The 13,541-nt window shown below is 40.4% G+C and overlaps 1 protein-coding gene across 3 annotated transcripts in view; it reads left to right on the forward strand.

Moving 5' to 3' along the window:
• gad3 (glutamate decarboxylase 3) overlaps nt 1–10,760 on the forward strand; it is a 36,719-nt gene extending 25,959 nt beyond the window's left edge. Inside the window, exons 13-16 of one of the 3 annotated variants that reach the window (XR_013903151.1) lie at nt 2,896–3,045; nt 3,340–3,447; nt 8,176–8,329; nt 8,662–8,800. Coding sequence is in view for 2 of the 3 variants with exons in the window: in XM_026150915.2 (XP_026006700.1) it covers nt 2,896–3,045; nt 3,340–3,447; nt 8,240–8,329; nt 8,662–8,835 (522 nt within the window). In the remaining variant the exon portion in view is untranslated. Of the gene's footprint in view, nt 1–2,895; nt 3,046–3,339; nt 3,448–8,175 lie in introns of all 3 variants that reach the window. The other 2 variants (XM_026150915.2, XM_080292579.1) reach the window with 2 other exon arrangements.
• Nucleotides 10,761–13,541: the final 2,781 nt, after the last annotated feature.

The following is a 13,541-nucleotide window of genomic DNA, read 5'->3' on the forward strand; positions in this document are numbered from 1 at the left end:
GAGGTCGCCTCCAAGAACCAGTGTGGCATCTAAGTGTTCAGAGAGTGCTCTGAAAAAACCGTGAAAGAATGAGGGATCATCAACATTTGGACCATATACACTTGCAATACATAGCTTTTTATCACGTATAGATAGTTTAATGATTAAGAATCTGCCCTCTGGATCTATAACTGTATCGAGTACTGTGAAATTAATATTTTTATGTATTAAAATTGCTGCTCCCCTTTGTCTAGAATTATAACAAGCTGAGAACACGTTAGGAAACTCAAGTGTTTTAAGTTCTTTTAAACCTCTAAGAGGTCTGTGGGTCTCTTGTAAAAGGACAACATCTGCCTGTAGTTTTTTAAATATTTTTAACCTCTTTTCTCTGGAGCCAGCTCCATTTAGATTCCATGTAACATACCTTAGCGCGCCCATAGATGTCTGTGTATAACTAGGGGTGTGTCGCTTAGACAGGTGGAGAGAATACATCACTTGTTCGTAAATAAAGAGAAGAAGAGAGAGAAAGAATGTGTGGCGAGATGCTCCCTGAGTCTGACTATGTGTGTGCATATTTACTAATATGAGTAGGCTTGGCTTAAGTGTGTGTATCCTATACGACTGTGTGCGCTGTCTGACTGATGTAAATGTGCTGCTGTTGAGCGCATGATTGTGCATGATCGTGCTGTGCGTATGTGTCAAAATAAAGGATGTTGTTTGTGGATGTGTGTGGAAGTGTGGAAGCAGGTGATCCAAACAGTGAAAGAAATTAAGAAAGAAACCAAGGACAAGGGTGAGCAGCATAAAAACAAGAGGGGGAAAAAACGAGAAGAAAAAAATTCTGCAATGATATCACACTTAAGATGCAATTTGATATTGGTAAGTTAAACAGATGTTAATGCAAGTTTGTGTGAGTGGATAGGAGAAGAGTGTAGCGGATTCTTATCTGGTGTGAAGTTAATACACAGGATCTCTTTGGGGAACTGGTCGTTTACGCTGAAGTCCATTCTTTTTAATTCCCTGCCGCGACTTTTCACCTGTTCCTTTTGTTTGAAGTGGCTGAATTTGGCCACAATAGGACGTGGTCTCCCGGCCGCTGACCGCATGGGGCCGATGCAATGCACTCCATCAAATACAATATTCTTTACGGTGTCCTCTGGCAGCTTCAGGTGGGTTTTGATTAAGCTTTTTACTGTAGTCTCCGAGTCTTCTCCAGCAGCTTCTGGAATACCAGAAAATACCAGATTATCACGCATGCTACGAGCTTGTAGATCAATAACTGTTTCTTTTATTTTTTTATTTTCTCTATTCGGCTGAGTAACATTGTCTGTGAGACATTTCACCGACTCCCTTAGCGTTGCATTTTCAGCAGCGAGCGTTTCCACCTGCTGCTGGCTGAACTCCAGGGATTCTCGCAAGCATTTAAATTCTCGGTGAAGAATCTCCACCAAGGACAGCCTCGCATCGAAACTGGACAATCGTTGGTCGATTGACTCCAGTATGTCGGCAATATCTTTGCCGGTTGGGGATGTTGTGCCGGGGGAATCTGCCGGGTGACATCTTTTCGACGACGGCATCTCAGATTTGGCCAGGGAAGATGCACTCTGCGCCTTCTTCATTACGAGATCCTGGAAGCACTGATCAATGTAATCTTGGAGAGCCTCTAAACTCCAGGGTGTTGGAGATGATTTAGACAAATGTTGTTAGTTATAAGACAATTGATAAGTGTATTTGGTAAAACTGAAACTTAAAGGAATTTGTTCAATTCTAAACTACCATTCGCTTTAATTTTCCGCCAAAATCTCCGGCGTCTGACGTCAGTTACAACATGAGTCGCTTACCTTGCCCGTCACTTCCGTCACTTCCGTCACTTACCTGCCCACATTGGCTCTTGGCTGTTGTTTAGCGCGACCTCCGCTGGTTTCCTCTTTCTGGTGCAAAGTGGGCAACAAACAAGCAAGAGAGAAAAGCAGATCAGTTTCATGATTGAAGTAGCAACAGGTAGCTAATAATGGTCAGCTCCCCAAATTACAGTTTATTTAATAATTAAACTGTGTTTACAAACATACCCATACCCTAAACTCTAAATAGAAAATGCAAACAAAAGCTATCACAAACTGTACTTTTTTTATTTACACAAATACAATAACCTTAAATATTTAACAGTAATAACAATATATCACACCTCAAATTGGTAGTCAAGATTCTAAATCACTGAGCAAAGGCCAGGAAATGTACCAATATATTTTGATTTCATGGCCATCTAAAGAAATGAATAAGTAAATTCAAGCAAGCAATAACACCTCTGAAAAACAGGTAGCCAGTGATAATTAGTGTTACTAGCCTCCTGGACAAATGACTAGTTTCCAAGACAAAGCTGCCACTAGTGCTAAAAATGGTAAATGGCCTGTATTTGTGTAGCGCTTTACTAGTCCCTAAGGACCCCAAAGCACTTTACACATCCAGTCATCCACACACTGGTGATGGCAGCTACAGCCACCCTGGGGCGCACTGACAGAGGAGAGGCTGCAGGACACTGGCGCCACCGGGCCCTCTGACCACCACCAGTAAGCAACAGGTGAAGTGTCTTGCCCAAAGACACAACGACCGAGACTGTCCAAGCCGGGGCTCGAACCGGCAATCTTCCATTTACAAGGCGAACTTCCAACTCTTGAGCCACGATCGCCCTGTAAACCAGACAAAGGCCTAGTGCAGGCTAATGCCAGTTGCCTATTCAAACAAAAAATGTGATGAATGCAGTCTAACTGTATGCAAATGCAATTTATAGGAAACATAGCTCAGAGCTGAGACCTTAGCAAGCTTCTGGTAGGCAGGCAGGTAGTCAGGATGTAGTGGCCCATCTGTGTAGTTTCCGCTTTAGTTTGTATGAATGATTTCTGCCTCTTTCATCTTCAGGGTCTCTTACAGGAGTGTAATAAGTTGGGGGCCCAGTACCTTTTTCAGACGGACAAACCATACGATGTGAGCTATGACACTGGAGATAAAAGCATCCAGTGTGGCCGACACGTTGATGTGTTTAAACTCTGGCTGATGTGGAAGGCAAAGGTATATTTTAAAGTACAACTAAAACCGCAATGTTGGTGTGGGTGTGTGTGCGATAGTGTCAGTAACATAACCTCTCTAACATAACCTTTAAGTATAAGCATATCAAACATTTAGTAAACAAGAGTAAAATTGTTGAAATACAATAGAATATCGTGAATTATTTTTTGTAGTAATTTGTTTTTTGCAAATGGTTTCAATTCCCTCCCTAAACAAAACCAGGTTATGAGATGTCTTTATGCCCTTTTAACAATAACTATTTGTCTCTCTCACTATGTCCACTATTTAATATGTGAGGGCTCAGACGGCTTTGGATCTCAAGTCAACAAATGTCTGGAGAATGCTGAGTATCTCTATGATCAGCTGCAGAAAAGGACAGAATTTGAACTAGTCTTCAAAAACAAAGTGAGTGTGCTCTTCACAGATATTTTTCCAGAAATATTGATTCTTTGATAGTACTATATGCCAAACCAATTTTCTGTTCAGTTTGCACTGCAACATGACCTTATGTTGGAGACTGGGTGTACGTGGTACATGGCCATTTAAAATGATGAATGTTTCTTCTATGTAAGTTGAGTTCAGATATTATATTAGAGGTGACAAAGAAGGTTGGACTAAACCTCCACTTTATAACAGTATCTACTGTTACTTTAGCAAAATACTTTTCCTGTCCAGAACACATCATACCAAAAATGCTGGAATGATCGCGAATTCAACATCAAATTTAAAATAATCCTAATGTTGTGTTTGCACAGTATCATGGTTGCCAAACCACTCCATGTCTACAGGTGAAAGATTAATTTCACATCACTCAGAGATCAGAGATCCCACACAACAGGTACCAGATGGTCCTGGAAAAGTTTGTGGCGGGGCTCTCCAAGGGGACAGCATGGTGGGTTTGATGCCACCAGCCAGCAAGCTTGGAGGCAGCCATTACACTGATGGAGGACAACCTCGCTGGGCGGCCAGAGAAGGCGGAGGGTCACGGCCAGCCGGTCCCTGCTCTGAGGACGATGCCACACCTCCTTGTGTTGTGGTTCTTGTGTCGCGGTTCCTCACCCCACGGATAAAAGGAGGGACGCGAGAAAACTCAGAGATCCGCGTACAATTATGCTTCTATACCACCTACTTTTTGAGTTACACGACGTTTTGTAACACCAAAAAACTGCGTTTTTCACCTCTCACCGCGATCTAATTCTGACTGCTCATGACTCTGTTTTCTAGGCCCCCACTCCCATTCCAGGTGGCGCAATTGGTAATGACACGGGTCTGCAGCCCAAAGGTCATGGGTTCAATTCCACCTTGTTTAACATTTTTTTTCACTATAAATTAATACACTATCACAGTCCTGTAATTACAAGTACACAGCCTGATGAAGCAGACAGAAGCAGCACCTCTGATTGGTGGACTGAAATTGAGCACAAATCTCAGCCTCTTCTGCTGTTTTTATCAGAATTTTCAGCTTTTTCACCTTTTTTCAGTTACGTGAGAACCAGTTTGGCTCAATGAGTAGCTGAAAAATTTCAGCCTCTTCTGCTCTTTCAGAAGAATTTTATCTTTTTCACCTCTTTTAAGCACAATTTTAGCTCTTTAACTTGTTTCTAGCATACAGTTCTGCTTCTTCACCTCTTTTCACAACAATTCAGCTTCTTGGGCCCCCTGCATATTTTTTCTCTCGTCATATCTTTTGTTGGGACAAGAACTGCTTTGGCTCAGTGAGATGAGCAGCTGCTGTGAGATCTGTTGGTGCAGGTTTGAATCCTACTTGTGGCTGTTAGCACACTTCTGCTCTGCTTGAATGCACTCTGCTTTACACTTCAACTGTTTAAACTCTTTTGCATGCAAATTTCAGCTTTATCACCTTTTTTTGCAGAATTTTCAGTTTTTCACTACTTTTCAGCACAATCCATCTTCTTCAGCCTTTTTAACACAAATTTTAGCTTCTTTTCAGCAGAATCGTTTGTTTCGTGGTGTCGCAAAATAAACTGTTTACGGCAATATTTTTTCATCGTTTTGATGGTCACTGTAGTGGCTATATTAATTTCTTAAAGTTCTCTCTTTCTCTTATATTTTATATAACCACACTACGGACGGACAAGCGCCTGTTTTTATGTGTTGTGGTTAGCAACAACGACGGTAACAGCATCGCGTGTCCGCTTGTTTATGTTCCACATAAACCTTTCACAATAAAGCTCAAGATCCTGTTGAGACTTTTCAAAATAAACGGAATCACGTGAAAGAGCAGAGTATTTACGGATGAGAAGTAAAAAAGAGCCGCCAGGTGCTAAAAAATAAACCTTAGACTCAAACGTTAGAACAGGCTTTTCCCCGCAGCACGCCGTGTAATAAATACTCACAAAGAAAACGGCGGCTGTTACAACTTATGTCTAAAAATGTATCGTTTCATGCATCGGTTAATCCAGCTACATGACACACAGCTGGAAACACTTCCCGCAAGACGAGCTTCCCGAGATTCACAGAATCTACAGAAAATGTTACATTTATGTGATTTATATCGTTATCGGACGATAGAATTCTTATATCGGGATATGAGATTTTGGTCATATCACACAGCCCTACGTGAGAACCAGTTTGGCTCAATGAGTAGCTGAAAACTTTCAGCCTCTTCTGCTCTTTCAGAAGAATTTCAGCTTTTTCACCTCTTTTCAGCACAATTTTCAGGTTTCTTATCTTTTTTTTTCTGAACGTTCAGCATTTTTTTTACCTCTTTTCAGCACCATTTAGCTTCTTCTTTACAGTGAACATTTTTTTCTCTCATCATATCTTTGTTTGAGACCAGAGCTGGTTTGGCTCAATGGGAAGAGCAACCGCTGTAAGATCTAGTGGCACAGGTTCGAATCGAACATGTGACATTTGCTGCACATCTTCAGTACTTGCATATACTCTGCTTTATTGACACTGCATAGTGTACCCTTTCACATACAGCCATCTTCAGCGAGCACTTCAGCTTCTAAATCTCATTTCAGCACATAATTCTGTTTTATCAGTTGTTTTGCTGAATAGGACCACATTATCAGTGTGATCACCAGTTTTGCTTGCCAGGCTGAGCCATGTTTTAGCTCAGTGAGATGAGCAGCCGTTCTTGGAGCAGGAGGCCCGGGTTCGATTCCCGCTTATGACAAAAAAAATTTCAGTTAACAGTTCAACCGTTTACACTCTTCTCCACTCAAATTTCAGCTTTATCACTTCTTTTTAGCAGAATTTTCACTTTTTCACTACTTTTCAGCACAAATTCTAGCTTCTTCAGCTGTTTTTAGCACAAACTTCAGCTTCTTTACCTCTTTTCAGCAGAAATTCTGCTGATTCACGTCTTTTCAGCAGAATTTTTTACCTTGTTGGTCTGTTTTCAGCGGAATTTTCAGTTTCTTCATCTATTTTCAGCAGAATGTTCAGCTTTTTCACCTGTTTTCAGCACAAAACCCAGCCTTTTCTGCTCTTTTCAGCAGAATTTTCAGTTTCTTTACCTCTTTTCTGCACAATTTTCTGTTTCTTCATCTATTTTCATCAGAAAGTTCAAAAATTTCACCTCTTTTCAGTGGAATTTTCAGTTTTTTCACCTGTTATCAGCACAAATCTCAACCTCTTCTGCCCTTTTCAATAGAATTTTTAGCATCTTCACCTCTTTTTCAGGACAATTTTCAGTTTCATCTCTTTTTAGTCACCTGAGAACCAATTTGGCTCAGTGAGATGAGCAGCCGCCTTAAGACCATATAGCGCAGGTTGAAATCCTACCTCTGGCTCTGGCTGCACATCTTCCCTGCTTTCTTGACACTCTTCAGTGTAGTCTTTCAAATAAAGGAGTTTTCAGCAGAGTTCAGCTTCTACACAGTGTTTTGAGCAGATAGTTCTCCTTCGGCTTTTTTCAGATTCCACTACACGGCATTCACACTGCATTTTCGCAGGAAATGCAGCTTTTTCTAGTTTTTGTTTGTTTGTTTGTTTGTTTGTTTTTTACAGCGCATCATGTTCTGCGTCCTGATTGGCTATAGATTGTCAATCAATCTTGTGCCGTGTATCTTGTACAGTACAGAATGCGTTCAGCTTGTCAAATTTACATAAATCTTCGATCGCTAGCAGTGTGACTGAAGTGCTGTAAATTTGTAGGTTTTCTCCACAACAAACACAACAATGTCGATGAAACGTTTTGCACCGTCAAAGGCAGCCGCGGGTGCCTTTGGCTTCACTCTATAATACTGGACTTATTTTTCTACGAAGGTTTGGACTGTGAGAGTGTTTAAACATGAAAACAAAAGTGTGAAAACGTTCATGCTTGTCTGAGAAAAGTTTATAAAGTTTGTAGTGAGGACTTTTACAGCCTTAAAACATCTATAATAATTGTAAAAAAAAAGAAAAAAAAAAGAAAAAACATAAAATAAAGTTGATTTCACCTATCGCGGGTTATTTTTAGAACGTAACTCCCGCGATAAACGGGGGACCACTGTATTGCTTAATGTTCAAGATGTGTTAAAAAGAAAAAACAAACAAAAAAGACTCATAACAGCAAGTGTGAGTGTGTGCATTGGGATTCTAGCAATTATAACAAAATACAGACATTTAAACCTGTCAACAAACTGCTGCTCAGTGTGCCGTAAACATGTAACTGCAAACATTACCACCGGATGGGTGGATGGATAATTGACCAACCAGAAACAGCTCTTTAATATTGCTTTTGCTAATTACCTTATGAAAACTAGTGCAGTGTGCTTTAATTTTGTACGGTAAATAAAGAAATGTATCAAACTAAAATTAAAAAGAATTTAAAGAAAATTGTGCAAGAAATATTTCAGCAGTGACAAATTGTTGGCTGGTTAGCTGAACGGTGATAACAACAAAACATAAAAATTAAGCACACCTAGCATGCAGCAGCACAGATTGTTCAGAGACAAATGTGTGACATGGACAGAATTCCACAGTGCTCTGTAATGTGGCAGTAATAAGCAAAGTGACAACCCATCTGAACCTGAACCAGGTCTAACTTACATGTAACCAGGAACTGTTGTAGGACATACATGTTTTGGTTTGTTTGTTTTACCTTTAACTAGTTTAACTAGTATCTAACTAGTTAGATATTATTTGTTTTTTTTCTTCTCTTTTTCTCTTTACTTTATTTAGCTCTTTGGTTTCTCATCTTTTGAAATGAACAAACATGGTCTGTCCCTTTTCCTCCTTCAAACAGCCAGAGCACAGTAATGTGTGTTTCTGGTACATCCCTCCCAGTCTGAGAAGCTTGCCACCTGGACCTGACAGAGATAGAAGACTCCATCAGGTCAGTGCACATCATTACAGTGGTTAAGTTCTGGTTAAGCTTTGTGTTATTGTTGTAGTAGATATTTCTTGGTTTATTTCTTTGATTATTTTCTTATTTTTATCCTTAGGTTTCTGAGTTAGCTTTGGTACCTTTTAAAAGTAAGGCTATTATTATTAGTGACTGTTATGATTAGGCGGTTGTCGTCTTTGTGTTAGATATTTGTGTCATGTTACTTCCTGTGTTATTTTGATAACGATTTGTCTTTTTAGTCTGCATCTGGGACCTCTTCTGTCTCAGTTTCTTCATGTGTTCATACTACCAATGATGATCTTTAATATATTTCTCTGCAGGTTGCTCCTCGGATCAAAGGCAGGATGATGGAAAAGGGCTCTGTTCTGATTGGCTATCAGCCGTTGGGAACCAAAGTCAATTTCTTCAGGTGTGTGTTTTCCAATCCTGCCACTCAACAAGAGGACATCGACTTTCTGCTGGATGAGATTTGCCAGCTGGGTGCTGACCTTTAAAATGTTTAAGTTAACAGGTTTTTGATATTTATACAAGCATAAAGTAATTTTAGTTTTCCATTAGCCTACATAATATGCATTGAAGTAAAGCCTGATGATAGTGTAGAAGCTTAAGGAAACTTTTTTGATTTATATTCCAGCTTTCCACAGATTTAATAATTCAGTATTGACTGTTATTGTCATTTTCTACTATGGATTTTTTTGTCTAATCAACAGGCCCTTTAACTTTCAGAAACCATCTGAAATAACCAAATGATCAAATGATCTTCATTGTTCTCAACATTTTTTATGTATTGTTATGATGTGTAAGAAACAATAGTGGAAGATGTGTTCTGTCGAGAGAGGCAGTCCCCTGGCTTACCTCTCATTACATCTGAGACAGCGTAAAAGGACAACATTCAGGACTTGACATTTATATTAAAAATTATACGGAGTGCATAAGAATAGTCTATCTACATGTGGTTTTGTTATCTTAAATAAATCATCTTTATTCTTAATCAAAGACATGAATTAAAATATAAGTCTGATAAATCCGGGGTGGCTGTAACTCAGGTGGCAGAGCAGGTCAGCCACTAACCAGAAGGTTGGTGGTTCGATCCCAGGTTCCAGTTTGCATGCCAAATATCCTTGGGCAAGATACTAACCCCTTGTTGTTTTCTGATGCATCCATCGGAGTGTGAATGCATATGAATGTTAGATAGAGCACTTAAGAGCTTAGAAGAAGTGCTTGTGTGATTGGGTGAATGAATTAGTTGTATGAAGCGTGTAGAAAAGCGTTATATAAGAACCAGTCCATTTACCATTAATGAGTTGAGTAATGAAAACGTTTCTAATTTGTGGATTTTGTATGCATAGATATGATCCGGTTTCAACAGACAGATTAGTCTCTGTGTGTGTCTGTGTTGCCAGCCCATCATTATACATAATTCTGAAAAAGAGAAAGGGTATTAAGTGTTGTAACTGTGTGTGTGTGGACAAGAAGGATGGGAGGAGTGAGTAAGTGAGAAGCACTGAGCAGCAAAAGAACGTCTGGCTATGAACGGCATGTCTTATTAAAAGAAATTGCATTATTTTGTGATTGACAAACAGCGTTTGAAGAGAAAATGTTTTCCTATATATGTGAATTAAAAGCAGTTATGTTTAAATGAATGTTCATGTGAGAATGAGCTAACGATAAATTAAGTAAGATTGCATAATTAATGTAACATGAAGCATATTCATATGTGACTGAGTGTTCATATGTAGTGCAGCTTTCTATGTTAAGAATAACACAGAAAATAAGAAAATGTAATAAATTGATTTTAAAGTTAAAGATTTCAAACTTTAACTGTGTTAAATCAAGTATGTGTTAACGTTAGAGAGAGGATGATAAGGTGTGGCTGGACGTTGGGTGATTAAATGTTAACAATGGTGATTGGATGTCACCGTGGGTGAGACCAGATGTCATCTCATAAGATGCAACATACAGTAAGAAAGGGAGGAGAAAGGATGACCGGGTATAAAAGTGTTGTGCAGAAGAGATAAGTTGTTCTTCTCTTTGTCTTCTGTGGGATGAGCAGTACAGAAGATTGGATCTCAGAAATTCACAGTTGGATAACCCAACAGAGATATGAGAGGGATGTACCACTGCCCCAACTTTTAAATTGGTTTTGTATTGCTCCGGTTTTTCTATGCTTACTTTTGTGTTGTTAGATTATAAAATCAAGAGGATTTCCACTAAGCATGGAGCACTAGATAAGCACATCCTCAGGCTTGGTGTTCTCTCTCCAACCTTTCTCCTCACAAAGATCAGAACAAAGCGAGCATTAGATCAGAGTAGGTTAATTGAATAAACATAAGTGATTTGATTCTCTTTTTATCATTATTTGATTCTGCTTTCCTTTGCTCCTGCTAAATTCATTTAATAAAACATGCAATTAAAAAGTCTCAATTGTGGACATTCCCTTTTTTGCCCTTTGTGAAAAAGGAAAGGTAGAAATCTGAGTATTAATCTACATTAGTACAAATAGCTCTTACACATTACCCCAGCCTTTAAAAGTAACAGACCCTTGGAGCTTAGTTTAGCAAGCCGCTAAGCTAAGCCCAGTTATAGTTCAAGAGCACTGACCTACTAGTTGGGGACCTGCTGTTAACGAGTGTGGCTGGTAGGACCAGGCCTGCAAGTCTAATGAAAGTTCCTGTGTTGTTGTTTTTTTTATATAAATATATATATATATATTTATATATACCAGGGAAGGCAGGGTGGACACCTGGGGGCTTTGAGGCAGTTAGTACTGGGTGAATCCCTTCACCCATCAACTCCATCTAAGCCCTGTATTGGCTATTGGTAAGACCCACATGATCAAAGATTCAGATTAGTTAGACAGAGAGCTGATCCACACTTCCTGTGCAGGGGTGATGGGGTCCCCCAGCTCAATACTTCACTGGTTTAAATAGCATGACTACTGATGCATGAAATACATGTCCTAGGTAACACACCTCCTGCTGGAAGAAGGCACACTTGGCCTGCTTTACCTTGAGACCCTCTTTATGCAGCCTCCCCAGCACTACCTCCAACCTTTCCATGTGCTGCTTATCATGGATGTTTTAAAATAACCGGCACACACACCTCGTGAGCAAAGTGAAGTGAATTTAATAAACACATTGCAACGTGGAGAGAAACACTGTAGCCAAACTCCAGGGTGCTCTCTGACGATGGCCGCCTCCCTCACATCTTCTATACACACACAGACACTTTCAAACAAAGAAAATTCCACAACACATCACGTGAGTCTACACCTTCAGCTCAGCTCATCCTGGAAACCTTCTCTTCAGAGACAGAGAACTATGACCTTGTTTTCTGCTTAGCTGTCACCTAGAAATTTACATCCCTGATAAGCAGAAGGAGTCCCACTACCTGCTTAACATCTCCCATGAACTTACAATGGCCCCACTGTTTATGTGTATGTGAGTGATAGAGTATAAGACCAATTTGTGGTGCTATTCTACATACAACTGGTGACAATATGAGTCTACAATTACTAAAGTGATATGGTTAAAATATGTGATCAATATATCAGAAAAGAAATCTTCCACCACATGCTCAACAGTAGAAGAGAAGACCACAATGTCATCCAGATATAGGAGCAGTGACTGACACAGACAGGTCTGCTGCATCAGGAGCATCACTAAGGCCAAAAGGCATGCGTGTCCATTCAAAGAGACAAAAAACAGTTTTTGGATGATCTACCTCAGCAACTGGAACCTGGTTGTAACCACTAGCCAAATCCAATGTGGAAGACCAACATGCGCCTGTAAGAATATCTAAAGACTCCTCAATACGGGGACCAGGAAAGGCATCTTTCCTGGTCTTACAATAGGGCTTTGGAGCGTGGTGTCACACCCCCTCCCGCCATGACAGTAGGCCAAACAAAGCACACGGAAGCGTCAGCTATGGTTCGTACGTGCTGTGTTGTCGGTTGCAACGTTAGATCACACGATAGGGAAGGCAAGAAGCTGGAAAATGGGCTCTCTTTTCATTGTTTCCCCTCCTGGAGGCAACGGGAGGGATCTCATGTATCCGATATTACTAAACGTCAGGCTTGGATCGCAGCGGTCCTACGAGCAGATATCGAGTTCTCTGCCATCCCCATTTTTTTGTTGGTTTGCTCGCAGCATTTTCTTTCCGGTGAGTTCTAAATAAATTCATATCTCGCTTAATAGGGTTTTAGTGTTATTTTGAATGCACTGAGGTCATAGATCATTAGATAAAACATCCTAATGTGCGATGCTGCAGAACCACGTCATGTTGACAGAGTAGCTTATTATTTGGCATTATTGCAGGCAAACCAGCATATGAAATATGAAACAGAAAAGAAAAGTATGTTTATCTTTTTTTATTCAAGATCTATTCACATGTACTTAGCAAGTGCATACACATGAAATGCAAACTATTTACATGGCAACGCACAGCTGGCAACCTCTGGCTGTATCTTGGTCATATGGTCAACATACTCACAACGTGGAGGCTTAAAAACGGCCAAATCTTGTACCCAACAGCTTGTGAATTAGATGTGCGCCTCCAGGAATTTATAATTTCGAAAATGATTCGCCGTGTATGCGCTGACTCCACAGACAAGGTACATGAAGATATCGGGATAGGACAACTACCGCCGTCTGGGTTTCCACTCCACTGCCTTTTTTCACACGGGTCCACATTACCGATGCACGCTATTTTTTCCAAGTACTGTCTCTTGGCGTCTGGGCGCAATCAGTCGCGATACAGCCCTTTTGATTTTAAGTAGAGATGGACCGATCCGATATTACGTATCAGTATCGGTCTGATACTGACGTAAATTTCTGGATCGGATATCGGAGAAAAATAAAAAAATGTAATCTGATCCATTAAATATCAAAAAAGCACCTCACAAAACTTGCAACATGGCGTACCTCGGCTCATAACCGTAGCACGTTGCAGCAGTACGTGTCACGTGATAGAGCGGCTGTGTGTATTTGTAGCCTCGCTAGCCTTTGCTAGTGCAATCATATGGCACACTGACTTCTGAGGAAATTTTAAATGGCACTCGCCATCAGAAAGGTTGCCTACCCCTGCCATAGAGCTTGTTCTCAAGAAGGTGTAGGGGATGTACCACCTCACTTCCGGTGACTACTTGGCGGGTGCCTGTTGCTCAGTCAGGCCTGTTCCGGGGCAAAGGGGCCCTCGGGCC

The sequence above is a fragment of the Astatotilapia calliptera genome, chromosome 18, assembly GCF_964374335.1.
Source record: "Astatotilapia calliptera chromosome 18, fAstCal68.1, whole genome shotgun sequence".
NCBI classification, from domain to species: Eukaryota; Metazoa; Chordata; class Actinopteri; order Cichliformes; family Cichlidae; genus Astatotilapia; species Astatotilapia calliptera.